General features: G+C 53.9%; 1 protein-coding gene across 4 annotated transcripts in view; it reads right to left on the reverse strand.

Annotated features, from left to right (window-relative positions):
• ANPEP (alanyl aminopeptidase, membrane) overlaps positions 1–25,241 on the reverse strand; it is a 45,406-nt gene that overhangs the window by 4,501 nt on the left and 15,664 nt on the right. For all 4 annotated transcript variants that reach the window (XR_014785442.1, XR_014785443.1, XR_014785441.1 and 1 more), the window contains exons 2-20: positions 23,203–24,068; positions 21,547–21,689; positions 18,817–18,959; positions 18,530–18,656; positions 17,806–17,960; positions 17,462–17,575; positions 16,638–16,781; positions 14,894–14,959; positions 11,596–11,661; positions 9,433–9,605; positions 9,082–9,158; positions 6,583–6,722; positions 5,815–5,870; positions 5,217–5,364; positions 4,910–5,001; positions 4,275–4,385; positions 798–965; positions 395–535; positions 230–311 (exon numbers count right to left, since the gene is read on the reverse strand). Coding sequence is in view for 1 of the 4 variants with exons in the window: in XM_084817691.1 (XP_084673817.1) it covers positions 230–311; positions 395–535; positions 798–965; positions 4,275–4,385; positions 4,910–5,001; positions 5,217–5,364; positions 5,815–5,870; positions 6,583–6,722; positions 9,082–9,158; positions 9,433–9,605; positions 11,596–11,661; positions 14,894–14,959; positions 16,638–16,781; positions 17,462–17,575; positions 17,806–17,960; positions 18,530–18,656; positions 18,817–18,959; positions 21,547–21,689; positions 23,203–23,849 (2,793 nt within the window). In the remaining 3 variants the exon portion in view is untranslated. The remainder of the gene's footprint in view (positions 1–229; positions 312–394; positions 536–797; positions 966–4,274; positions 4,386–4,909; positions 5,002–5,216; positions 5,365–5,814; positions 5,871–6,582; positions 6,723–9,081; positions 9,159–9,432; positions 9,606–11,595; positions 11,662–14,893; positions 14,960–16,637; positions 16,782–17,461; positions 17,576–17,805; positions 17,961–18,529; positions 18,657–18,816; positions 18,960–21,546; positions 21,690–23,202; positions 24,069–25,241) is intronic.

The following is a 25,241-nucleotide window of genomic DNA, read 5'->3' on the forward strand; positions in this document are numbered from 1 at the left end:
TCAGAGACATCCATAGGAAGTAATAAGGGCAGGCAGCTGGAACCCAGCTGGAAACACATGGGTCGGGGGGAGGTCTGCCTTCTTGCTCCACTGGGCTCTTCCCAGCATCCCACAGGCCTTGGGCACTTCACGGCATTCTTCTCCAGGTCACACTTTCAGCTCCTGGGTATTTCTATCCCCCCAGCCCCACAGGCCACACTTTTGCCCTCCCACACTACATAATCCTTACCTGTTGGAGCTCATATTTAGAAGCAAATCTCTGCGTCACTGACAGGATGAGGCGTGAGAAGGAGAAGGAGCCTCCACCAAACCTAGTGCCAGGGCAGTGGGAAAACAAGATCAGCACGGGCAGGAAGCCTCCCCACACACCTTTCACCCCACATGTCACACTCACTGGGTGAAGAGAGTCTTCCAGTTGGCACGCACAAAATCCCACACCAGACTCTGCCCAACCACATTATGGGCAATGCTGTTGATGGTGGATGTAGCGTCCTGCCGGCGGATCTTGGTGGGGTCCAATGTATACTGAAGATATCTGTGGGGCAGAAGTGGGGCAGTCCATGAGCGGCACTGCAACCTTCGCTCCTTCTCATCAAATCCTTACTCCAAAGCCCAGATATCTCCCTCCTTACTCTCATCTCGTAGTTATGCATCTGCTTGGATCAAACTTCTATGGAAATCACAGGGCTGAGCCCTGACTGGCACGAAAAAGGTTTGGGGGCTGCTCCCCATTTACCCCTAGCAGTATGATTAATCCCCGTGTATCCCCCCACCCCGAATGACAGCTTAATGGGCACCTCTGGAGGATCCAGGTCTCCCGGCTGCAGGCCAGAGCTCCACGGAGCTTGTCAGCCTCAGAGGCTACTGCAGCATCCATGAACATCTTCCAGGCAAAGTCCCAGGCCTCCACTCCCCCTGTGCTGATGGCACTGCAGTAGATGGCGGAGCGCAGGTTGGGGGGGATCCTGAAGGTGAAAAGGAAAGTGTTAGGAGTCAGAGGGCAGCACTGCATAAGAAGCCAAGGACAGGGCCTGTGGAGAGAAGGGGGTGTGTGTGGGAACAGGCCTAATCAAGGCCGTGCAGGTTCACTACCAACATCTCCCAAATTCTGTAGAGCAAAAAAAGTGTAAATCATATGAATCTGCGCATTTTTGCTTATTCTGTACAATGTATCATTTGTTTGCACAGCAGCAGGGTGTGGCTACACAAAAAATTCTGGGTTCATCTAGGGGCAGAGGGAGCTTCACAACAACGGAATAAGAAGCCCACTGGAGTATTATTCAGATTTTCATGGAATTGGCTTTGGTCCGTCAGGTATGCACGAAGCAAGAAAAGCCAAGCGTACCGTACCTTAAAAACCTGCTTTTCATGGGTCGCACAGCACTTGAAAGCAACATACTTCCAGGTTGAGTGGGGGGAGTAGAACGGAACGTCATCAACCCAGCAGGTGCTGCTCAACCAATGAGAGAGGCTTTTTTCCCTCCTCTGTCCAGGCTCCCCCTGGCTACCATGTTATTATCCCCAATAGCGTCTGAAGGCTCCCCATAAGAGCACCCCATCAGCGCAATTTCGCCACACTCCTGCCAACTGTCAGGGAGTTAGAGCTCCCACCCCCTTTCTCCTTTTCCAGGGAATAAATAGAAGGATCTTTAGAAAGGCCCCAGCACAGTTTTCTTCACTGTAAGGCCCAGGGGGCCCTGGTAGCTCCCAGTCACCTCAAACATGGCTCTCCGTCTTGCTCTCTCATTCACACAGCATCTCGCTCTCTTTTTGCAGTAGCTGCTCACTCTCAGCAAGGGCTCTCTAGCTTTGCCTTGATATTTGCTTTAGTGGTGGCCTGGCTGCTATCATCTGGGCTACTGGAGGAGGCTTCGGGGCAGGGAGTCAGGAGTTCTCAGCTTTAAGGTGGCTGCGGGGGGGGGGGGGGCGCGACGACACAGGAGCAATCAGCCAATTAACTGTGGTGGGGAGGAGCCCAAGAGGCAAAGCACAACACGATTGGCTAGCTGCAGTGATGCACTGTGCATCACTAGGGAAAACAGTAGGGAAAACTGAATGCATGGCTGAGAGAAAGAGCACTGTGGAACTGCACTTTGCAGCACCGAGGAGAGCACAGCAGAGCCAACTCGGTGATGAGAAAAAGATCCATCCCAATCCAAGGACCATAGAATCATAGAATAGTAGGGTTGGAAGGGCCTACAAGGCCATCGAGTCCAGCCCCCTGCTAAGTGCAGGAATCCAAGTCAAAGCATCCCCGACAGGTGGCTGTCCAGCCTCGTCTTGGATGCCTCCAGTGTGGGAGAGCCCACCACCTCCCTAGGTCATTGGTTCCATTGTTGTATTACTCTGACAGTCAGGAAGTTTTTCCTGTTGTTCAGCCGGAATCTGGCTTCCTGTCACTTGAGCCCGCTATTCCATGTCCTGCACTCTGGGATAATCAAGAAGAGATCCTGGCCTTCTTCTCTGTGACAACCTTTCAACTACCATATCTCCCCTCAGTCTTCTCTTCTCAAGGCTAAACATGCCCAGTTCTTTCAGTCTCTCTTCATAGGGCTTTGTTTCCAGTCCCCTGATCTTGGTTGCCCTCCTCTGAACCCTCTCCAGCTTGTCTGCATCCTTCTTAAAGTGTGGTGCCCAGAACTGGACACAGTACTCCAGATGAGGCCTAACCAGTGCTGAGTAGAGGGGAACTAGTACTTCCCGGGATTTGGAAGCTGTGCTTCTATTAATGCAGCCCAAAAGAGCATTTGCCTTTTTTGCAGTCACATCACCTTGTTGGCTCATATTCAGCTTGTGATCGACAACAATTCCAAGATCCTTCTCGCTTGTAGTGTTGTTGAGCCACGTATCCCTCATCTTGTAACTGTGCATTTGGTTTCTTTTTGCTAGGTGCAGAACTTGGCATTTTCCCTATTAAATTGCATTCTGTTGCTTTCTGCCCAGTTCTCCAGTCTATCATGATCACTTTGAATTCTGTTTCCGTCTTCCAGGGTATTAGCTGTCCCGCCCAATTTTGTGTCATCTGCAAATTGGATCAGCATTCCCTGCACCTCCTCCTTCAAGTCATTCATAAAAACGTTGAAGAGCACTAGGCCCAGGACTGAGCCCTGCAGTGCCCCACTCGTTACCTCTCCCCAGTTTGAGAAGATCCCATTGATAAGCACTCTTTGAGTCTGATTACGCAGCCAACTGTGGATCCTAGCCCACTTGTTTCTTCTAGCCCACTTTGAGCTAGTTTGCTCATCAGGATATCATGGGGCACTTTGTCGAACGCTTTGCTGAAGTCGAGGTATATTAAGTCTACAGCATTCCCACAGTCCACAAGGGAGGTTACTTGATCAAAAAATGAGATCAGATTCATCTGGCAGGACTTGTTCTTGACAAATCCATGTTGGCTTCGAGTAATCACGGCATTGTTTTCAAGGTGCTTCCAGGTTTCCAGGTGGAGCTTTATCATCTGCTCCAGAATTTTCCCAGGGATTGATGTCAGAGTGACTGGTCTGTAGTTCCCAGGTTCCTCCTTTTTACCCTTTCTGAAGATAGGGACAACATTAGCCGTCCTCCAGTCATCTGGCAGTTCACCCATCCTCCATGATTTCTCAAAGAGAATAGACCAAGAATGAGCCTGTCAGAATTTGCCTGCCTGGTGACAAGGTGACTGGCAAGGACTGCTTGGACAATGGGGAGGGGGCTGGGCAGAAGAGGCCTGAAAAGACCTCCAGCCCAGTCTGGTGCTCAGTGTTGATGCTTGGCTGCAGGGGAAAAGGAGAGGAGAGGACCCCACACACACTCAGGAAAGGCCCCTGTGTGGCCTTGGTGGCAGTGCCAAGAGCTGAGGAGGCTCCTGCTTGAAAAATGGTGAAGATCACTGATCTAGGGCCTGAAATTCTGCAAGATCTACTGAAAAGGCCTAATAGCTGAACTTGCTGGATCTATGCAAAGCACCTTGCAACCCTGAAGGGGGATGCAAAGGTCTGACTGGCCTGCATAAGGAAAGCTGGGCAATGCTGCAAAGTGTTCTGCCTTGATCTGACAAGCTCATCTCTTGGAGAATCCTGCTTGCCAAGAAAACTGTTTTACAGTACAAACATATGCATGCTTGCATAGGAAGGATGCACAGGATTGCAACCTTTAAAAATGTAATGAAAGTGAACGCAACCAGAATAGCGCTGAGGAATCAGCCAGCTCAAAGGAGAAGGGTCAACAGCAAGTTTGTTCAGTCCCTTCCTGGAGTCTTCAGGCAGTAGCAGAGCAGGGCACAGGCAAGCACTTACGGGTTCACGCTGGAGTTTTTCTTCCAGTCATCAAAAAACTTTGTGGCCAGTTCCTGGCACTCAGCAATGCCATAGGAGCAGGCTGTACTGATGGCCAGAATCTCGTTGTACCTGAGTAGGGAGGGAGATCCCATCAGGAAGGCGGGGTGGGGCTGGCCTCCTGTCCCTGAGGGCCGCTGCAGCCAGTGGCACAGCCTTCCACCCTGCCCCCCGCACCTGCACATGAAGCTCATGGGGGAGCATGGCCAGTGGTGGCTCCAGGTTCCTGGGGCCCTTGGGTAAGACCCCCCCCCGGGCCTCCTCCCTCAGTCCCTCTCCCTTCAAGGCCACGGCACCAGCCCTGGCGCACCTTGCCCTCTCTCCCCTTGCTGCTTGTTTGGCGGGCAGAGCGTGGCCAGTGGCACCTCCTCCTCATGTCACCTTGCCCGGGCCGAGTGAGAGGCGGTGAGTGAGGAGGTGGCCATGGGGAAGAGGAGGGGCCAGTCTGGGGGGCCCCCTCGACAGGTGCCCCTAAGGTGCCTGCCCTTGGCACCGGCCCTGAGGACTTGGAGGGCTTCCCTACCAAAGCCAGGCTGGTTGTCCCCCCCGCTCCCCTCCCAGCCACACACCCCCGCCCTTCCTCCCCGGAGACTCACTGATCCATCAGGCCATCCGGGATTTTAGCCCAGCCATCGGTGATGTTCTTAAAATAACGGAAGAGAGGGGTGACCTGTTTCTGGATGTATCTCTGCAGAGGGAAGGGAGAGCACAGCTGGACTTCCTTTGGCATTATTCCCCAGGAGACAGGCCGGCGCGGGATGCTGCCTTCAGCCCGCCCCACCTCCCCCCGACTGGCATCACCCGCTGTCCCTGCCCTGCCCGCAGGGAGAAGGCCGCGCTGGGAAACCTCTCGGAGGAGGCCGCCGCCGCCGCTTCCCCGCTGTCCTGCAGCACGGCGCTCACCTCCATGGGCCCGTAGACTTCACTGCGATCGAACATGAGTCGGAAGTAGCCCAGGTTGCTGACGGCGGCGTCCCACGGCAGGTAGTCGGTCTCCTTGGCCAGGTAGCGCGTGGTGCCCAGGGCCAGGTCGGTCGAGACGTGCTTCGCTCTGCAAGCGGAGGGGGTGAGGCCCGCGCGGGGGGAGCAGGCGGGGGGCCGAGCACGTGCCCGGCCTTGGCCTCGCCGCCGAGGGCCGGCGCCCGGCAAGCCCGCGCCCTGCGGGGGCCCCGGCGCGACTCGCCCCCCGCGCGGGCCCGCCCGGCCGCAGCGGGCCCCGGGGCCGGCTTGGAGGCGTCACACGACGTCGTGCGCCAGCCCCAGGCGGCGCCGGGTCGAATCCCGTCCCCAGCCGCGCCGCGCCGCGCCGCCTGCACCAGCAGCGCCGCCTCCGGGCGGCTCCAGCGCCCCGCGCCATCTCCACCGCCCACCAGAGCGCGCGTGGGCACAGGCGCGGCTTGCGCGGGCAAGAGGGAACGAGGAAGGGCGGCCGGGGCGGGCGCGGCGGCCATCCCGCCGGGACCCCAGGAAAGGGGAGCTGGGCGGGAACCAAGCCGCTCACCTGGCCAGGCTGAAGGCGTCGTCGATCAGCTGAGCACGGTTTAGAACGGGGATAACCTGGAAGACAGCAAGAGTCAGGCTGACGGCGCGAGCGGGCGCGGGGCAGGAGGAGGCGGAGGGGCTGCGGGGAGTCAGACGAGGCCAGGCCAGGCCAGGCCGGTCTCAAGGGGGCGCAGTCTAGCTTGCAAGCCCAGGCTCCCCCATTCGCCCTGGGCCACTGGCGTCTGCTATGCAGTGGCCTTCGATGGCTTTTGGAGGACCGCAGACATCTCCCACCAGTTCAGAGCAGCGGCACGGTCCCCGAGCAGAGGTCTTCCAGTCTATCTGAAACAGCCCTGCGAGAGGCCAGCAACTGATGCCAGGGTGGGCTGGGAAAGAGAGGCCCAAGATCGGCTCAGACAGGGCAAGCAGGGGTCGGGTTCTCCCGAGGACGCTGCTTGAGGATGGCGGGACTTGGAAGGCAGAGGGAAACAGCCCCAAGGAAAAGTGAAGAAGGGGAGACTGGCCCAGGCACGGGGAGAAGCAGGCCCTGAGCTGAGAAGGAAAAGGGGATCAGCCGCAGGTCAGCTTGTGTAGGAAGAGACGGCAAAGTGCAGGGCCCCCCAGGCACATGTCCCAGCGCAGTGCAGCACGGCTCCAGCCTCTTGATCCATCTGCCCACCCTGCATCCCCTCCCTGGGGCCAGACAGTGCAGAAGTAGCCGCAGTGCCTATGAGTTGGGCACAGCTGGCCGGGGGGCAAAGGAGCGTGTGGGCAGCCGGAGGCCTACCTGGTGGCTGCTGCCCAGCTGCGCCATGAGCCGGTCCCAGTTTCTCAGGTCATAGTTCACCCGGAAATAGCCTGTGACATTAACGTTGAGTAGCAGCCACTGTTTGGGGTCTGCAGCAGTTGAGAAGGCGGGATGTGTGGCTGCAGAGAGAAAGGCGGAGGGTCTTACCGCTCTAGAGCTGGCCTGGGGATGCCACAGCCCCAAAGCCAGCAGCTCTCTCCCCACCTCAGAGGCTCAGGGATGGGGGGTCCATCCTCCTAGGGCCACAGCCCAATTCCCAGCACTGTTGCGAAGTGGGGCTTCAGGTGAGACAGCCAGAAAAATGGGCTGAAGCCACCCACAAGTGTTCTCAGTCACATGAACGGGAGATGGAGACAGACCGCCAAGGCAAATCGAGAGGCAGTGACTGGGTTCGCACGACGATGGTTTTCCAGAGCAAGCCACTATTGGTTAGTGTGTCGTCTGAACCCGGACCATTCGTTTCGGGCTGGGTTGTTTTTCCCAGACAATCCACCCTGAGAACCCACAGTCTGCAGTAGGGGCTGTTTTACCCACAATGGGTTAGCGTGTCATCCAAACCCAGACATGCCAACCCATTGTGGGTACAGGGCACCAGCAGCCAGCCCCTCAGCAAGAGTAGCAGAAACTCCTGCCACTCTTGCCGAGCGGGGCCGCGGTCACCATTCATGATCACAGCCGAGCCGCTGCCCGTGCCCTTTCCCCTTGCCTGTGACAGCCCCCCCAACGGTGCCCCAACAACGGTGCCCCAACACCACCATGGTGGGGCTGTACCGGCACCCCCTTCACCCCCGCCAATCCCCCTTCCCGGGTCCAACTGCGATCTTGATCATGGTCAGAGCCCTTTTTAAAAAATATCTCAGCCCCGGTTTTGCGCAAAATGGGGGGGGGGGAATTAAAAAGCTCCCCATCTCCAAAAGTCAGATCCAGTCCCCCACCATGGGCCCTTGTGGCAACAGCACCCATGGCAGAGGGTTGGATTCCACCCCATCCAAATCGTGTGGGTGGGGTGCTTTAAATCCCAATGGAAGTCTATGGAGGGCACCTCCACAGGATCTAAAGGTGCCCATTGGATAGCATTGGAATCTAAAGGTGCCGTATGCTGAAATGGGGGGGGGGAATCCACCCCCTTTGCCAAGAACTGTGTTGGCTCAACAGTCTGGAGGGGGCATGGATTTCGGGGGGGGGGCATTTTCAGCACAGGACACCTTTAAATCCTTTAAAAAAATTATTCATGGAGATCTTGCACAAGAGCGCTATGAAGAAATTTCAAAAATGGGCAGGAGAGTGGGGAGGGGATGGGAATGGGGGCCATGTGGGGGACCCCACTTGGTCCCCCATTTCTCCCCACCCCCCTTCCCATAAAAAACAGGTTTCCCCCCAAAGATCTTTTTCACAACTTGACTGTCAAAACCAAGCTTCAAGAAAGATCTTTGGGTTAAACAGGGACAAACCTGTTTTTTAATGGTAAGGAGGAGGAAATGCCCCCCCTTAGGTGTTACTCCATCCCAGCACAACTGGGAAATCCACAGGAAAGCGGGTGATTTTAACCCACTTACCTGTGGGTTTCCCAGCCATCTTGTTGTGGTGGTGGGCCTTCAGGCCCCACTTGGCCTCACATCCCCCTGCCACCCCTCTGCCCCTTAAGAAAACAGGTTTGTGCCCAGTTCGGGGGAAAGATCTTTCTCGCGGCTTGACTCCCGACAGTCAAGCCATGAGGAAGATCTTTCTCCGGACCCGGGGAAGGGGACTCGACACAGCCTGGCTCCCCCTGTGCCCTGTAGGATTGCCAAGTGCAGTACACAGTGGGGCAGGAAGGGTATCCTTCGGTTTCCTGCTGTTGTGCATCTGTGGAAAACTAAAGTTTTCCACGCATTCCCCAGCATGGGAAAGTGTGAGGAAAAAAATCCCTGTCCCCTTTTTGTGCAAAAACTGGATGGGGGGGATTTTTTTAAAGGGCTCCAACCATGATTAAGATCACGACCAGAGCCAGGAAGGGGGACTTGGCAGCAGACAAGATGGGTGGAGGGCCGAGGGGGAGTGGGACTGAGGGGGCAGGCAAGCCATGCACGATGGGCTTGTCCGCAAAACACCCTCCCCCCCGTGTGGCTAATCTCCCATCACGGGCTAGCCTGTCTCCCATCACGGGCTAGCCTGATGTGTGAACAGGCCCATGGTTTTCCGTGTACGTGCCTGGGGGAGAGAACCCAGCACTCCTGCCATGGTGCACCCCACTGTGGTGACCCTGCTCTCCTGGCCCAGGCCGGAGAGGACATCCAGCTGGGGACCAGTGTGATGTCACAGGGCTGCTCCTGCACAAACCTCACTGGATGCCCTCCAGGAAGCTGCTGCTCCACAGAGCTAGTGTGACCAAGTATTTTGAACCTTGAAAAGTCTACTATAAGTTATACTAGTAATATTATAATCCCAGTGACTTCCTAGGCAATACAAAGATGTCAGGATGGTGCAAGTGAGCAGTACCTGTTTTGCTTGTGAGCCAGTACATCTGTGTCTGGCTAACAGAACTCATCCAGGAGACAGGAACTATCCAGGTGTAGCTGCAGAAAAACAGGCAGTCAGGTGGAAGCAGCTGTCCTCCCTTGTCCTCACTCTAGCAAAAGATGCTGCTCATCTCTGAGGAAGAAACAGCTGGGGCCTGGAGGACACTGCTGCACAACCAGGCACTGCCAGTAGCCAAGATGCTCCAGGAGAGCTTTCTCAGCCACCCACTCCCTGCCGCCAGGTCTCTCTGCATACCACCGGCCTGAACTCTGGACCCTAGACTGGATCTGGCCTCTCCATGAAGACTGTGGGTCAGGGCTCCCCACTTACTCAAATTCTGAGGGGCGCTCAACAGGAGTGTTAGGGTCCAGCAGGAAATGCTTCTGAGTGATCATCCCAGTAGTGGTATTCACAGTCAGTACTGGAAAGCCCATCTGCAAGGTCCAGCGGTCCATGATGGTCTTGATGTCATCAGGGAGAGTAAAGCTGTCATTGTTCACCACCTGCCCAAGACAGGGAGGAACTGTTAAATGGGCAAAGAGAGGCTCTTCAAGCCATACACTCAGTAGTGGCTTCAAAGTACCCCCCCCCCCCGCTAAACTCTCCTCTGATGCCAAGTTGCCCGTCTGGGGTGGAGACCTCTAAGTTCTCAGACAACTTGGGGAGACCCTCCGCTGGCGTCTCCGTCAAGGTCACAGGGAGCTGCGTGTGTCTAATCAGAGCCTTGGCAAAGTAACTGGGTCAGCAGACGGGCCGGGGGGAGATGTGCTGGGCGTCACCTAGTCTGAGTTCCATGAAGAATTTGGCCTGCTCCCATCAGGGCTCCCCAAAGAGGACTTGAGAGATGTGGGCTGGACGCACGGAAGCCCAGGGAACAGCAGCAAAGAGCTGGACACGGGCAGCACGTTCCCAAAGGCTGCTCCTGGCTGCAGTGTTGCTCAGCGTCTAAATGGGCTACGTGGGAGAAGGCTTGGCCCCAAGCCTGTGAGCCACATCGGTGCCTGCCAGGTGGCACCCGCTGGCCCTGACCCTTGGCTTCCCTGCCTGAGCCGCTGAACAGGCGGCTGCCTCTGCTCCTGGTGAGCGCAGGATCGCCGGCCCCACCTGCATGGGCAGCGGCAGGCGGGGAGGGGCAGGGCTGCTGGGCCTGAGCCTAGCCTTGGACAGGCTGCCCTGCCCCAGCGAGGCGGCCGAGGGTCAAAGAACAGCAGCCACAGCTGGCAGAGCTCTCAGCCCCCCTCCCCGGGACGCAAGTGCCCAGGAGCCGTTCCTCCTACCAGGGCTCAGCATCCGGGGCACGTCTTCGTCAGCCACAGGGGACCTGCAATGTGCGCTACAAGTGGGGCAGAGACAGCGGCAGAGGGGCAAGAGAAGGGAGGGGAGGGGGAACCAGACGGCCCCACACCCACTTAGGCTTCCTGCTGGCTGGAGAGCAGGACCTTGGGGATCACACCAAAGGGTTAGGACAGAGCCGGGTTTTGCAGGGAGATGCGAAGGATGGGAGAGAGCTGGCACCAGGTGGATGGCCTGGGAGGACATTCCAGCCAGAGAGCATGGGGGGAGCCACCGAGAGAGCAGGAGGTCTCTGGCTGACTGAGGGTGGTGGGACGGGATGAGCCAAGACAGGGAGACGGAGCAGGGAGAGTGGGTGAGGCTGTAAGCATTCCAGTACATCTGATCAGAGTTCCTGTGGATTTTCTTACCAGCTAAAGCTGGCACCATCATAAGCTGGGAATGTGCAGGGTAGGGGAAAGTCCAGAGCACAGGAGGTGGGCTGGCTGACCTTATGAGTTAACTGAGCAACCCTAGTCTTGGTGGCCCAGTTTTTAAAAACCTACTGACAGAACAATGCCAGTAGAATACATTGGAAGTATGGTAGAAACATTCAAAAGAAGCTTATGGTTTGGCCAATGGCAATTTCATGGAACGCAAATAGCACAATTGTGAATTATAACACAGAGGAAAGCAGAACTAACTGACAAGCTTAGGGGAATGAGAATAACTAAGAAGCTGCATTGTAAAGAGGGTTATGATCCAGATCCAACGGAGCATGAGTCAAAATGCATGTTGATGCTCTGGCCCAGAAAATCCATCACCACCACCTCAGGCAGGCTGTAGCCCAGAAGCCCTGGTTCCAAGGCTCAGGCAGCAGTAAGGCCACAGCACAAGTAACACCTCAGTGGGAGTCATCCTGAGTTCAGTTTCTGGTGCCACAGTTTCAACACCATGCATGTTGCAGATTCAAAGGAGAGCTGCAAGGATGGTCAAGGGTCTAGAAAGACCATCCATTGCATCTAAAACCACGTTGCACAAAGCAAAGTCTAGCCAGGACACAATAGTGATGGAAAGACTTAAGCAAAGCCTCCCCACCCCACACCCCAGAGGAAGGCTGGGTGCCCCTAGCTGAGAGAAGAGGCCCCGTGTCCGGCCAGAAGCAGCATCTTCAACTGGCATTTCCAGTGGGCAGGAGGGACAGTGGCCTTCAGAACATACCATTTGCAGGTGTTTCCAGAGGTCATCGTAGACAGTGTTTCCATATGCAAAGGCATGAAGGTACGACTGTGGACAGAGGAGATTCAGGTGAGTCACCTTCCCAGGCTTGCTTTGGTTCTGGATAGGCTGGTGCTTATGGTGAGCAAGCACAGCAGAAGGTGCATCAGCTCACATGTATGTACCAGCTTGGGCCTGCGGGCTACAGAATGTCCAGGGAGGCAGCAAGATGGGACAGAAACCCTATTTTCTTTCTCATTCTTTCTGATGGGATGCCACCTCATGGCAACACAGAGAGGTCACTACAATACTACCAGAATATTCACTTGTTCTCAGGCAGCCAAGCTTCTGAGCCCTTTACAAGCTTCCGAGCCCTTCCAGACATGAGCCTTCTTTCGCAGTGACTCAGTTTGCACATCACTCTGAACAATTCCTGGTTTGTTTAATCCAGGAATTGTGAGAGGCATCCACAAGTCGTGCACATGCCATTTCTGATTTCAGTTAACAACGTGCAAACATGACATCCAAACCCAGAAATAGCAACCTAGAGTTAAACATCCCAAAGTTAACCCAGCTCATGGTTTGTTGTTGGGTTAACTGGGTTTATTTATTTATTACACCTCTATGCCATCCAATAGCTGAATCTCTCCCAGGTTTCCGGGTTCAGACACCATGAACCAACCCAGGAATGGGTCTCGGATGTTAACTGAAATTGGAAATGGATCGGAAATGAATTCTGCTCCTCCCATAATTCCTGGATTAATGGCCCAGAGCAACATGTGAATGGCGTCATTATGTCGTTCCTTTTCTGTTTTTTGTTGCTTGCAGAACCGCAGCATGGCATCCACACAATTTGTTCCTGTTATCTGTTTCATTGCAAATAAACTTTCCATATCCTGTCTAAGTTGGTGGGCGGATCATGACGGAATGTACTCAGACTTGTCTTGCCCCGTCTCTTCCTTCCCACTTGTCCCCTCTTCACTACCCCAAACAGACCAGTTGTTGTGAGCATGCGCACAGGTGTTTCATACGCCAACACACAAGCTTAAAACAACAACATTGTTTAAAAACCAGAATTCCAAAATTTCAAAATACTCCAAGTTTGCCATTTTGAATCACAAAATCTATGGCGATTTCTTGAATTGGTTCACTGTCAAGGAAAGTGAGGCAAGGAGTCAGACTGCTCACACGTCTTGGCCTGTTCCTTCTCCTGAGGATGGCACACTTATTCGTTGAAAGGTGGTTCATCATGGCATGGAAAATCAGACACTGCTTCTGACGCCGCTTTTGGAGTCTCTGAACAAAAGTATGATTTTCCTTTCCCTGATACCAAGGACAGCAAGCAAGATGTCTATGCGTAGTTTCAGTATGAGAAACAAAACATGGCGTTCCATTTTGCTAAATTTAAAAGATGTATAAACTGCCTTTTAGGAAAGCCCTCCCAAGGCAGTATACAACATTTAAAACCACAAAACACATTAAAACAATGATAAAACCAGATAACACCATATACACAATGGCACCCAATGAAGTCCTGACTCAATTATAGGCAAGGTAAACAGTACATTTTTAGGGCCCACTTGATGGCCTAGTGGACATCAATTGGAACAGAGTTCCACAAGCAGGGGGCTACTACTGAGAAAGCCCTGTCTTTCGTGCCTGCCAGCCTAATTGTTTTGACAAGCAGATACACAAGGAGGGCCTCCCATGTTGCGCTCAGAGTATGGACAGGTTGGTATGAGTTAAAGCAGTCCTTCAAGTAACCTAGACCTGAACTGTTTAGGGCTTTAAAAGCCAATACCAGTACTTTAAATTGGGCCTGGAAACACACTGGCAGCCAGTGCAGCTGGTAGAATATAGATGTCACATGATATGGCTGCCCAGCACCTGCTCAGGCGGCCACATTTTATACCATTTGAAGTTTCTGAACCATCTTTAAAGGCAGCCCCACATAGAGCATATTACAATAATCCAAGCTGGATGTTATCAGAGCAAGTGTGGGCAACTTGTAGTCCTCCAGATGTTTTGGCCTACAACTCACATCACCCCTCACCATTGTAGGCTGAAACAGCTGGAGGGTCACAAATTCCCCATCCTTGCACTAGGACATGAACAACTGAAGCAAAATCTATCCTTTCCAGAGTCACAGATGGCATAACAGCCTAAACTGGTAAAAAGCACTCCTTGCCACCACCTGAGCTTCCCAATCAGTGCTGAGGCCAGGAGAAATCCCAAACTGCAGATGTGGTTGTTCAGGGGGAATATAACCCCGCCTAGGACCAGTTGTAACTTTCCATCCAGAGCAGTTGGTTTCCTCACCCACAGTATCTCCATCTTGTCTGGATTAAGTTTCAGTTTGTTTGCTCTCAACTGTCCCCAATCTGCAGAGGTTACTGGTAGCTCAAAGGTCCAAATGAGAAATTCTGCGCTCGCTCTCTCTCTCTCTCTCTCTCTCTCTATATATATATATATATTTATTTAAAGAAAGGCATCATCTAGGTAGATCAGCCACTTCAGTACATACACAGAAACATTCCTTTTACTCTGAACAGGGAAGATAGTTTGAGGTGAGGTACAGAAGGAATTTCAAAATGGTGAACCTGGAGTATTTTAACATTCTGGTATTCTGGTTTAATCTTTTAGAAGGTGCACACACAGGTGTTTGAAGTGTCTGCCCGCATACTCAGGACTGGTATATTTGGGGGAATGAAAAGAGGATGGGGAATGGTGAGGAGCATCACTGCAGATGTCAAAGCCATGCACCACCCAAAACCTATGGGAGTGAAGTGCTAGGGAGCATTCACAAGTTTGGAGAATCGTGCTTCTGATCCGGGTCTTTCTGGCTAAACAGATCATCTCCATTGAGGAAGACAGGATCAAAGGCAGATAAAATATGGGCTGATGACCAAAGGATGATGACGACGTCTGGATGCCCCATGAGATTACAGTACTGAATGGTGGCCAAGGGCCATTCGAAGGTCTGTCTGGAAGCCACCTGAGGATGGCTTTTGCGCCAAGGAGTGTGCAGTCTGCCTTCTCTGTGCACAGGCCCTATAGACAGCCCCTTCCCAGAGCAGCGCGCCAGGCCAACATGGGTGCCTTGCACACCTCCTTGCCCTTCCTTTGCACCTGGATGCAGGGTGCGCCATTCCCAGGTCTCTCTGCTCCCTGGACCTTTGCCAGGGGTGGAGAAGCACATGGAGCCTCCCCTTGGCTCCTCCAGGTCCTGGCACCCAACCAATGGCAAAGCAGCAGCAAAGAGGCATTGTTCTGATGCCCCCGGTGCCAAAGCAGGCCTTACCGCTACGCCTCTCTTGAACCGCTCTTCAGTCAGGAATTCTGAGAGCATGCGCAGCACTGATGCCCCCTGCAGAGAGAGAGAAGGAACATGAGGAACATCCAGCTTCCCAACCCCCCACCCTGCCCCATGTTTCACACCCAAATGATTCCCAAAGGGTTCTCCAGGAAAACACGCCCTCGGATGGGTCCGTGGCTGCCTGTAGGCCAGCGACCCCTCCCCCACCCTTCACAGATTGCCAGTCATGGCATTGGCTGCCCACAGGGGGGCCTTAGAGATCTCAGGGGACAGCTGCATCCCCAGGTTAATGCTCTGCAAGCCACGCTGCGCCATGTCTGTGGAGATCCCCAAGGCCCCATCTACACGGGGCGTTTGCTCCGGTTCTATTCCACCCCCAAATCGATACTGTCAGATGACACATGCTGTTCTCCATAGCTAGCCCGGCATTTCTTGCCCTAAATCCGGGTTTTTTTTCAAACACATTTTGTGTCAGAGTTTCCTGTCACGGCAGCTTCAGTGCTGTTTGGGAGTCCGTGTGACCTCAGCTGGCTTCGGCGTGGGCTGGTGGAAGTGGCACTGATTGGCGGAAGGGAAAGTTGAGTGGGGCAGGGGCGTGGGGGGAGCAGAGGGGTAAACATGTCTATCCAGAAGTAGCTCATTGCCTTCAGTTCCACTTTGCTGAGCACAGGAGCAGCCCTGCTGCTTTGAAACTGCGCTGTTGCAAACATGGGCTCAGTTGGGGCCTCTTGCTTTAAGGAGTCATTGGGCTTGGGAGGTGGAGGGAGCCAGCCCTGCTGTTTTGCAACTGTGCAGCTGTGAAGGAGCACAGCTGAAAAATGGTGGGCACCTGTTGGTTCGAAGCTGCACAGCTAAGGAAGGGTGGATGCCAGGGCGGATGCTTTTCATGAACGCATACTCAGAAGCACTTCATTGAGCCCGTGGTTGTTGGCGGGGGAAGCCTGTTGATTGGGCAGTTAATATGCATCAGATAACGTGCTCGTCACTCTCCCTCCGCGCCAGCCCCGCACTCTCTGCTCTCAGCGCCACTTGTACTCCCACTCGTTCTGCTGAGTCTCCGGGCAACATCTGCCTGCTTGCCTGCCCGCCTGCCCACCCCATAAATGTGTGTGGGCTATGTGGGGTTTGTCATGAATGTCTACTCGTAAGCAAGTCCTCCATTGCGCTTCGCTGAACACACGAGGGAGGGGGAGCAAACCTCCGCTCACTGGCTGCCGCACACCTGCGCAATTGCTGACGTTCATTTCTACTTGCGACGGGACTGGCCCACCCCGCCCCAACTAATGCGGCTTCAGTTCCCGTATACACGGCAAAAGCAGAGGAAGGCAGCGCTGCATGTACTGTGGAAAGAGCTAATTAGATCCTGTGAAAGTGCAGATGTTGCCCAAATCGCTTCACAAAGCATTTCCGTTTAGATTGGCCCCAAGAGATATTTGCCTAGCACCAGCACTGTATTCTTTAGGCACCAGCTTAAAATGTGTTTATTTGCACGGGCATTTGGCTTGTTTTTTTAACATTGTGGGATGGTTTTAGCTGCTTGACATGTTGTTTTTATCTCGTTCTTGGATTGATGTTTTACTGTATCTTATTGTTGATTTTTGTACACTGCTCTGTAACCCATTTTTGTGGGAGAAAGCCGGTATAGAAACTGTTTAAATACATAAATCAAACTAACAAACAAATAACGTTCCCACACTCTGGCGGAGGCAGGTCAGGCAGGGATCCTCACCTTGCTGTAGGCAATGGAGTCAAAGACTTCACTGATTTCAGCTGGGCTGTTGATCTCATCTTCGCGGAAAGAGAGCGGATGCGAGGAAGCCAGTGCGTCGATAGCCATCACACGGTACATGTCATATGATACTATCAGGTCTTTCTGCAAATTGATTTCTCAAAATCTAAGTGCCTATCTAATTTGTATCTCACCCTCAGGGTGACATACAGGGGAGGAATCCCATTTATCTTCACAACAGTCCTGTAAGGCAGATTATGTTACACACACTGAGTCTCAAATCTACCTGGGAGGCCCGCTCATCATCCTCTGGGAGCGTTTCCTGCACACCACACAGCCTCTTTGCATGACAACCACACCATTGCCATAGCATGAGAGTGAGGTCAGTGCCCTGGAGCAAGCAGCATTTTTCCCAGGGGCCACCAAGAGCAAGCCCCTGCAGGCCTGTTTTTTGAAAGCCAGTTTCCCTCTCAGAAGCCATGGAACTTGCAGTTCTGTGGGGAGACTAGAAGTATGATTGCAGCACCTTCAGAGTGCTCATTTCCAGGGATCTTGGGGGAGGGCAAGAACCGCGCCAGTTACAGCTTGGGTTTGTTGTGTGAATGTGCCTTGGGAACCTGCTGGCCTCTCCTCTCCTCTCCTCTCCTCTCCTCTCCTCTCCTCTCCTCTCCTCTCCAGGCTTCCCTCACTCAGCACAGGGGCTTCTTCCCTTGGTGCTGTGGCTGGGCACGCAGAGCTCAGACTGCACTAGCAGCTCCCCCGCACTGCTCAGCAGCCCCGCAGCCCCTCACCCTCCCCTCACACACTGCACAAGGATGACTTACAATATTCCACTGGGGCTCGGCCGCATCAGCACCAAGGTATTCCACGTAGGATGCAAAGCCCTCGTTCAGCCACAGGTCATTCCACCAACGGAGGGTCACCAGGTTCCCAAACCACTGGGGAGAAGCAGGAGGTCAGTTGGCCCCAAGCGCCCCATGGACAGATGTGGCGCAGGCCAGGCGTCTGGCCAACACGCCAGGTCCATGTCCTGGGCAGGGAGGGCCTGCTCGGAAGACGGCCAGTGGGAACAAGGTGGGCCAGCTGGCCAGGAGCCCCTGTGCAGGGCCCCAGTCTCAGTGGGGCCTCGAGAGGGCCAGGCTGCCCCAGCCCACAGCAGGGGGAGTACCTGATGGGCCAGCTCATGCGCGAGGACGGTCACCACGCGCTCCTTGTTGCCGGTGGAGGAGAACAGCGGGTCGAAGAGCAGCGAGTTCTCACGGTACGTCAGCAGCCCCCAGTTCTCCATGGCCCCAGCGTGGAAATCCGGGAGGGCAACCTGGTCTGGGGGGAGACCTTTCCATTAGCAGGCTGGTCTGCGTCAGTGGAGCCAGTTCCACAAGCCAGGCTGAGCATGCCTGAAACACCATGGAACCTGGGAACAGTGTTGATGCACGACAGAACATGGAAGGTGCAACTGTACATTCTAACCAAGGCAACCCTCGCATCCAGCTGCAGCCAGGGTGCATAAACTCCAGCCCATGGAGCTAACCTGGCACACGCGGGGTGGGGAAAAGGAGCCCCGGTGGCTCCTTCTCTCCGCCATGGCCCTCTGAACCTGGCCGTGATGTCCTCGTTTGCACAACACGACCACCCACGGTGGGTGCTTGCCAACCATGCACAGGCCACCTTGAGAACCCGTGGCTTGTTACTGGACTGCTCAGGGTGGCTTGTCATGACATCCAAGCCCGGCGGAGAGGCTTGTGCATGTTTTGCTGGAAAGGAACACCACCTTCAGAACCGCCTGGCAAGAGCAGCAAAAAACCCAGCCGCTCCTCCTGCCAGAGACCCCGCCCCAAGGGCTAGTATGCCAAGCCTCACATTGCCCCGCTCCCTCTTTCCTCCTCACCAACCTGACTTGCTCAGAGGATAGGGCGTGTCATAGTGTCTCTCGAAGAAGCGGAGGATGGGCCCAGTGACGCTGAGGGCGTAGTCACCTTGGCCCTTCTCAATGGCTTTGGGACGGCCCCAAATCCGGATCTGCAAGGCAACAAGAGCAGCTCAGGGAAGGTCGGACAGGCGCCACATCCCAGGCCCAGCAGCAAAGCCAGTCAGGGGAGCTGCTAAGGCTGTCAGGGAAGAGCCCGTTGCATTCCAGTCCCCCCAGCCAGGCCATGCGCTCTCCCAGTCCCAGTCCTACCAGTATGCTGGTGTCCTGGTCGTCCTGCACAGCCCTGAACTGGCTGACAATGAAAGCGAGCAAGTAGGTGGACATCTTAACAGTGGGATAAAACTCTGTCCTGTTCCAAGACTTCCCATCCTCCAGTCCCAGCTGCCAAGAGCCTGGAGGGAGGTGAAGAGAGAAGGGGTCTGCTGCCAAGCTCCTCCCTCTCCCACAGCCCAGCTCCACGTGCTGGCCCAGAAAGGAGAAGAGAAGCAGGGCTGTCAGACCCTCCCCCCCACCCCACCGTGGAGTCCCACAGACGTCAGCAGAATGGTGCCGCTGGAGGAGCCTCCTGGGCCGCCCAGCCCAGGCCCGGCACCGGAAGCAGGGAAAGGAGCTCACCAGTCTGACGGCTGCCCACCTCCATGTCGGGGACTGAGCCAGCTTGAGGGTTGCTGAACCTGCCCTCAAGGTTTCGGGCCATGAGGGCTGCTCAGTATTGCCAGGCTACCGGGCCTGGAACGCTGGAAATCCTTCCCAAGTCCAGCCTCCCCCGTCCTGGCCTGCACTTTGAGCCTTGTTCCTCCCTGCTTCATCCACGTTAGCCAGGGAGAAGAGCTGCTCCCCCCACCCCTTGATCCTGGGGATCCAGGCCCTGCCCCTCCATGCTCAAGGAGCCCCGGCTCATTCCCTGGCTCCTCCCATGGAAGTCAGGAATGGCTGGAAGTGAAGCTTTCTATCCATCCCATCCACAGTCTTTCTTGGGAGGTGACTGTCCATGCTTGGAAAAGGCTCACTGTCACTGAGTGGGGCGGAAGCCGTTTCTGCTGAGTTTATGCTTCATGAAGTCCAGTCTGGAAGGAGACGGCCTTTGAGTAACACAGTTTCATGACTGATTCTTGCCTACCTGGAAGCCATTTTGCTGCACTGCTACTGGCTGCCCCCTTGGTCACAGTTGTGCGTTTTGCTGTCCTTTCCAAATGCACTCTCCCCATCAGGCTCCCTCCACTCAATTTCTGCCCTTCTTTTGCAGTTTGCCAGGAATCTCAATCCCAATGCGGTTTGGCTGGTGAGTATCCATCTGTGCCAGGCAAACAGGGACTGGACCACAGAGAAGCAGGAGATCCAATCCCTAGTTGCCTTTGCTCCACCTATCTGCATCACAGTCCCGCTCCCCAAATGGCGGCTTTCAACTGAATGCCAGAAGTTCAGGGCTGTGTGCCATTCTATATGGTTCCGGCCCAGCCTATCTTAAGGAGCGCCTCCAGCAACACCAGACAGGCCGCTTAACAAGATCAGCCTCGGATGGCCTTCTCTCTGTCCCATCAGCCAGGACAGCTAGACTGGTGGGGACGAGGGAGAGGGCCTTCTCTGTGGTGGCCCCCACTTTGTGGAACTCCCTCCCTAGGGAACTCCGTCATGCCCCCTCTTTAATGAGCTTCCGTCGTGCATTAAAAACGTGGTTGTTCAGGCAGGCATTTGGGGTGGGTTAGGGTATTTTTTTAAAAAAAAAATTATGGTAAAATGTTATTGTTTTAAATTGTTTATGGTGGGTTGTACATCGCCCAGAGTGGCTGGGTGACCAGTCAGATGGGCGATTAATAAATTTAATAAATAAATAAATAAATTCTAACCCTTTCTTAGCTCTGTGGCTGCATCCAGGCTGGGTCTGGAGCCCTGTGGGCGCCTTCTGGAGGAGTGCTTCCTGTTCCTCTCGCAAAACCATCCACTGATCTACTAAATAGTACTACACCTCTCACATGGTACCTCAGCTCAGGCAGTTGATGAGCCAGTTACAACAACTCTTGGAATAGGTAGCAAATCGCCTTGACGTGGGTCCACCAGCCCCTCACGCACCCAACTCGCATCCGGCAGGGAGAAATCTACTCCTCATTTGTTTCTAAGCAAGCTGGGGCGAGATGGTCCGAATGGAAGCCCTTCTTCACACTCCAACCACTGTCAGTACCCCCACCCCACTGTGTTGCGGAAGTTTGTCTGACACAGCCTTTTCCCACATGTCTGGCTGCGTCCCTCTCGAAAGTCCTCTTCCTGCAAGGAGGGCAGCACCGTTTGTCCCACAAGCACCCGGCCTGGTGAGCGAGCCCCTTTCCTCCCATTTCAAAGGGCACTGCTGCCTGACACTTGTTCTGCGGCAGCCATCTCGGACATCCTCTAGTCTCCCTCAGTTCTCACAGGTGATGGCAAAAGTCTCACCTAGTGTATTCCAAGAACTCTTGCATGGAAGCCTTTCAACCCCACTGATTTGAAAAGGCCGAGTGTATCCTGACAATACAATTTGATCCTTTCCAGTTTTAAACTCGGTAACCAACTGTTTGCATTCTGAAGCATGTTGATTCGGAAGTGAGTGCCACTGTGTTCAATGCGGCCTGCTCTCAGATGAGTGTGAAGTGGCTCTTGCCACCAGACCCCTGGGAAATTGTTAGAAGTACCCCCTCACCCTATTCCATTGACCACAAAGCTCCCCCCCTTCCCCAAAACATGCTCTGGAAAAACCACCCAGCACACCTGTGGGTACTAAGAGTCACCAATGTTGAGCACAAATCTTTTCCTCATCCCCCTCCTCTTCCAGTCTGCCTTTCCTTCACATCACCCTCTTCGCTTGCTTCCACGTCTTGGACAAGAGGAGGAGACAGAGACATGGCCAAAGGTAGGAATGGAGGAGGAGGCATGCAGGTATGCCACACCAGCCCACTGGCCATGTGCCAAGAGGATGCCCTTCCTCCCGCCCTCCCTTTGTTCCCTTACTCTTCACAGGCATGTTGGAGAGTGCCTCATGGTCAGACAAGTGGATCAGCACAACGGAGAAATTGGCCTTCATGGCAGGCTCATCAAAGCAGGGGAAAGCCTTCCGGGCATCAGCTGCTTGCATCTGCGTTGTGGCCAGCACCCTGGGGGAAGGGCAGAGTCTGGTCAATGAATGTGACTGTGGATTTATTCCTTAGATTTCTGGATTTATTCCATTAAATAATTCATTAATTATTTATTAATGAATGTGGATTTATTCCTTAGATTTCTGCCCTGCCTTCTGTCAGCCAGGAGCTTCTCAAGGCAGCTTACAATTTAAAAAAAACCCGCAATGGGACAAAACATCTGATGAGAGCAAAGCAGGAGGCTCCCCACCTTGGATGGAGAATGGGTGGATGGATGAGGGCATCCTTAGCTCTTAAGGGTGCACCCAGCCCAGTTCCATAGCTGTATGGCAAGGAAAAGCTCCATTCTACCCTCACTGCTTCTGGTTTGCAGTTCTCACTTTCCCACACCAGAACCAGCATTTCCACGGATACAAAATGGTTTGCAGGGTGGCCAGCCCCAGAGGCTGCTCCCATGACTCTCAAAGAGCCCACTGCAAGGGCATCAGCTTTCTGCTGGGACTGTCTGTCTATGCCTCTCCCCCGCCCCCAGAGAACAGTCCCTGGAAATGAGAGCTTGTCTCCTTCCAATGTAAGCCAAGAGGAAAAGGGTGGTGGCTTTCAGCTAAACAAAGGACTCAAGTGGGATATAGGGACCTGTTTCTCTTACCTCTCAGAAGGAGTGTACAAACGGCTGGGAAGAGAAAGGTTAAAGATCCCATCTTTCCACACACCACCCCCAGCCCCGTGGGGTGGTCTGTCCTCCATGCAACAATTGGAGAACTCTGCAACTGCCTCAGGGCAGTAGGGCTGGTGACCCAATGCCAGGCAAGGTGAGCCTGACCTAGTGGCAGGAGGGGTCCAGACAGCAGAGAGGGCTGCTCCTGTCTCCTTCCAGCTTCACACCCTGCTGCTGCTCTAATGACCATGAGGGATGGTGCGGGTGCCCGATCCCACCTAGGAATCCAACGAAACCCCCCTGCCCGCAGACCTGAGCCTCACTCGCCAAGCCCAGCCCTCGCTCACCCCCTGCCCATGCTCAGCAAGCAGCCTGCACTCACCCTCGTGGCCTCGTCGAACTCTGCGGTCACCATTTTTTTGAAAAATAAAATGGTGACCGCAAAAATGTGCATGTTTGCATATGCATAAAAATGCGCTTTTTTACAAAAATGCGCATTTTCGCACAAACACAAATATTTGCATTCACAAACATTTGCATTTTCGCACATATGCAACTATGTGCATTTTGCAATTGCTGTTTTATTTTTCAAAAAATGGTGACCGCGGAGCTCGATGAGGCCGCTGGGATCAGTGCCGGCTGCTCGCCAAGCATGGGAAAAGCTCAAGTGTGGTCCAGGGACCGGCGACTGGGACAGAGGCTTGGCAGGCGCCCAGAGGACCCGGATGGGGGTGGGTTCGCACATGCCTAATGACCACAATATCCCCAAGCCTATTGGATTCTTCCCAAGACCTTCCCAGACATATAGCCTGGCTGCTGGACCATATTTTCTCCTTGGGCATCCCCCCTCCCCACTCTTTCCATGCCACCTACTTGATTTGTCCATCCTCCACATATTCACTGCGGTAGAAGCCAGCCAGATCATCCGCCAGCTCCCCCTGGAAGATGCTGTGCAATTCATAGAACTTATGCTGCTGGAGAGTTCCATTGAGCTGCACCACCAGGTACTCAGTATCCTCCTGCTTCCACGTACGAGTAATGGAGGGTGGAGAGGCACCATCCACCCCAGACAGGGAGACGAGGAATGCCCCTTGCTTAGTGTAGTTCAGCTTTTTGCTGTGGATGAGGATGAGGTCAGTGGACTCCAGGCACTGAAACCGCACCGTGCTGTTGCCTTTGAAGATGTAGAGGCCCTGGCTGCTGGGAGTCAAGAAGGGCTGCAGGGTGACCGTGTAGTGCTCGGGCTTCAGGGTCTTGGGCAGGCGCAGGCGGTTCCAGGGGTTGTTTGGCCTGGCTGTGGTCGTAGGGATGCTGCTGCTGCTGCCAGTGGTCGTGGTCGTCAGAGCATTGTTTGGCCTGGCTGTGGTAGTAAGGGTGCTGCTGGTCGTGGTCGTCGGAGCATTACTTGCCTTTTCCTGCACGTAGACAACGGAGAGGGCGATGATGGTGGCCACGGCAGCTGCCCCAAGGACAATGCCAACTATGCCTAAAGTCTTGCTGATGAAGAAGCCCTTGGCCATGGCTGGGGATGCCAGAAAGGAGTCCGCACGTAAGGGGCTCAGCTAAGGAACTGCAGGCCTTTAATATGCTGGCTCTCAGGGCTAATTAGCCTGGATTAACAAGTCAATTATTAAGCCAAGAGGTGGGTGAAGGTCACTGCTGCTTCCCAGTCTTGGAGACAACTTCTTCCTTTGCCCAGTGGGAGAGTTAATAGGGAACTGGATGCCCAGGTGCAGTTCCTGCAGGGAAAAGTCCATCAGCAGCTTCACAGAATGAGTAATGTTGCCCGCCCCTCACTCCCAACATGAGTGGGGCAAATTCCATTAAGAGTGGAGACCAGGACATGAGATGAGGGGAAGCAGTTAGCCCAGGGGCTGTGGGCTTTTACGCCCAGTGCTGGCTTTGTTCTGCCACCTCTGGGTTCAGTTTCTCTGTCTTCATACCTCATTGGCAAATGTAAGAATAGCTTGTGATTTCTACTCTAATACCTCAGTTGTGGAGTCAGGAAGGGTTGTTGCGTTCCCCCTCCACCCTGTGATTCCCCCCTGCCCTGACCCACACACATACTGCGAAAATGGAAACATGCTGGTGGGTGTTGCACCCAGTTATGTTTCTCGGTCTGGAATTTGGTCTTGCACAGGGTCTGACTGGTTTGGGTTTTGTTTCTGCGTATGAATACAATCCAAGAGGGTTTTCACGCACATGCAGAGCTAAAGCTGGTTTTGGTGTAAACAGCTTTGTTTGTAATACTAATGTCAAATCATACTGATCAGAATTTACTTTTGATTTAAAAATGTCTCCTGCTTTAATCAACAGTATGGCACACTCAGGGAAAAGACTCTTAAGGGTGCTTTTTCATGTGCTTTTTCCTGCATTGAGCAGGGGTTGGACTTGATGGTCTTGTAGGCCCCTTCCAGCCCTACTATCCTATGATTCGATGATTCATTGTCAAAATACCCTCAAAGTTAATAATATGTGTCTTCTTAGCACACAGATATCCCTGAAACGTAACCAACATTACATATATTATTTTCTATACTCCTTTTTCTAACATTGCTTTTCAAAAGTTTAATACGTTTGTTTTGGACCTCCTTTATAAATTATTATCCATGTGACATCTCATCAGTTACCATGGGTATCTGCAGGAAGGGCAAGGGGGGCATCCCCCCCGAATCCTAAGTGTATTTTTAATGTACACAGGCACAGGCACATCCAGTTAGACAATAAGAGGTTAAGAGTGATCTCTGAGACCACTCTTATTGACAGCGGCCGCCAGACTCGGACACTCTGCACTCTTCTGGGGCAAAGAGAGCCTTCCTGGGCCAGCAGGCAGCTCAGACAAAGGCTGCTTGTTCCGATCTAAGGATGCTGTTTCTGCAAAAGTTACATGATTTGTACCCCTAGAAATACAA

Source organism: Heloderma suspectum, chromosome 11, assembly GCF_057233095.1.
Source record: "Heloderma suspectum isolate Gila_16-S chromosome 11, 16-S_ref, whole genome shotgun sequence".
Lineage (NCBI taxonomy): Eukaryota > Metazoa > Chordata > Lepidosauria > Squamata > Helodermatidae > Heloderma > Heloderma suspectum.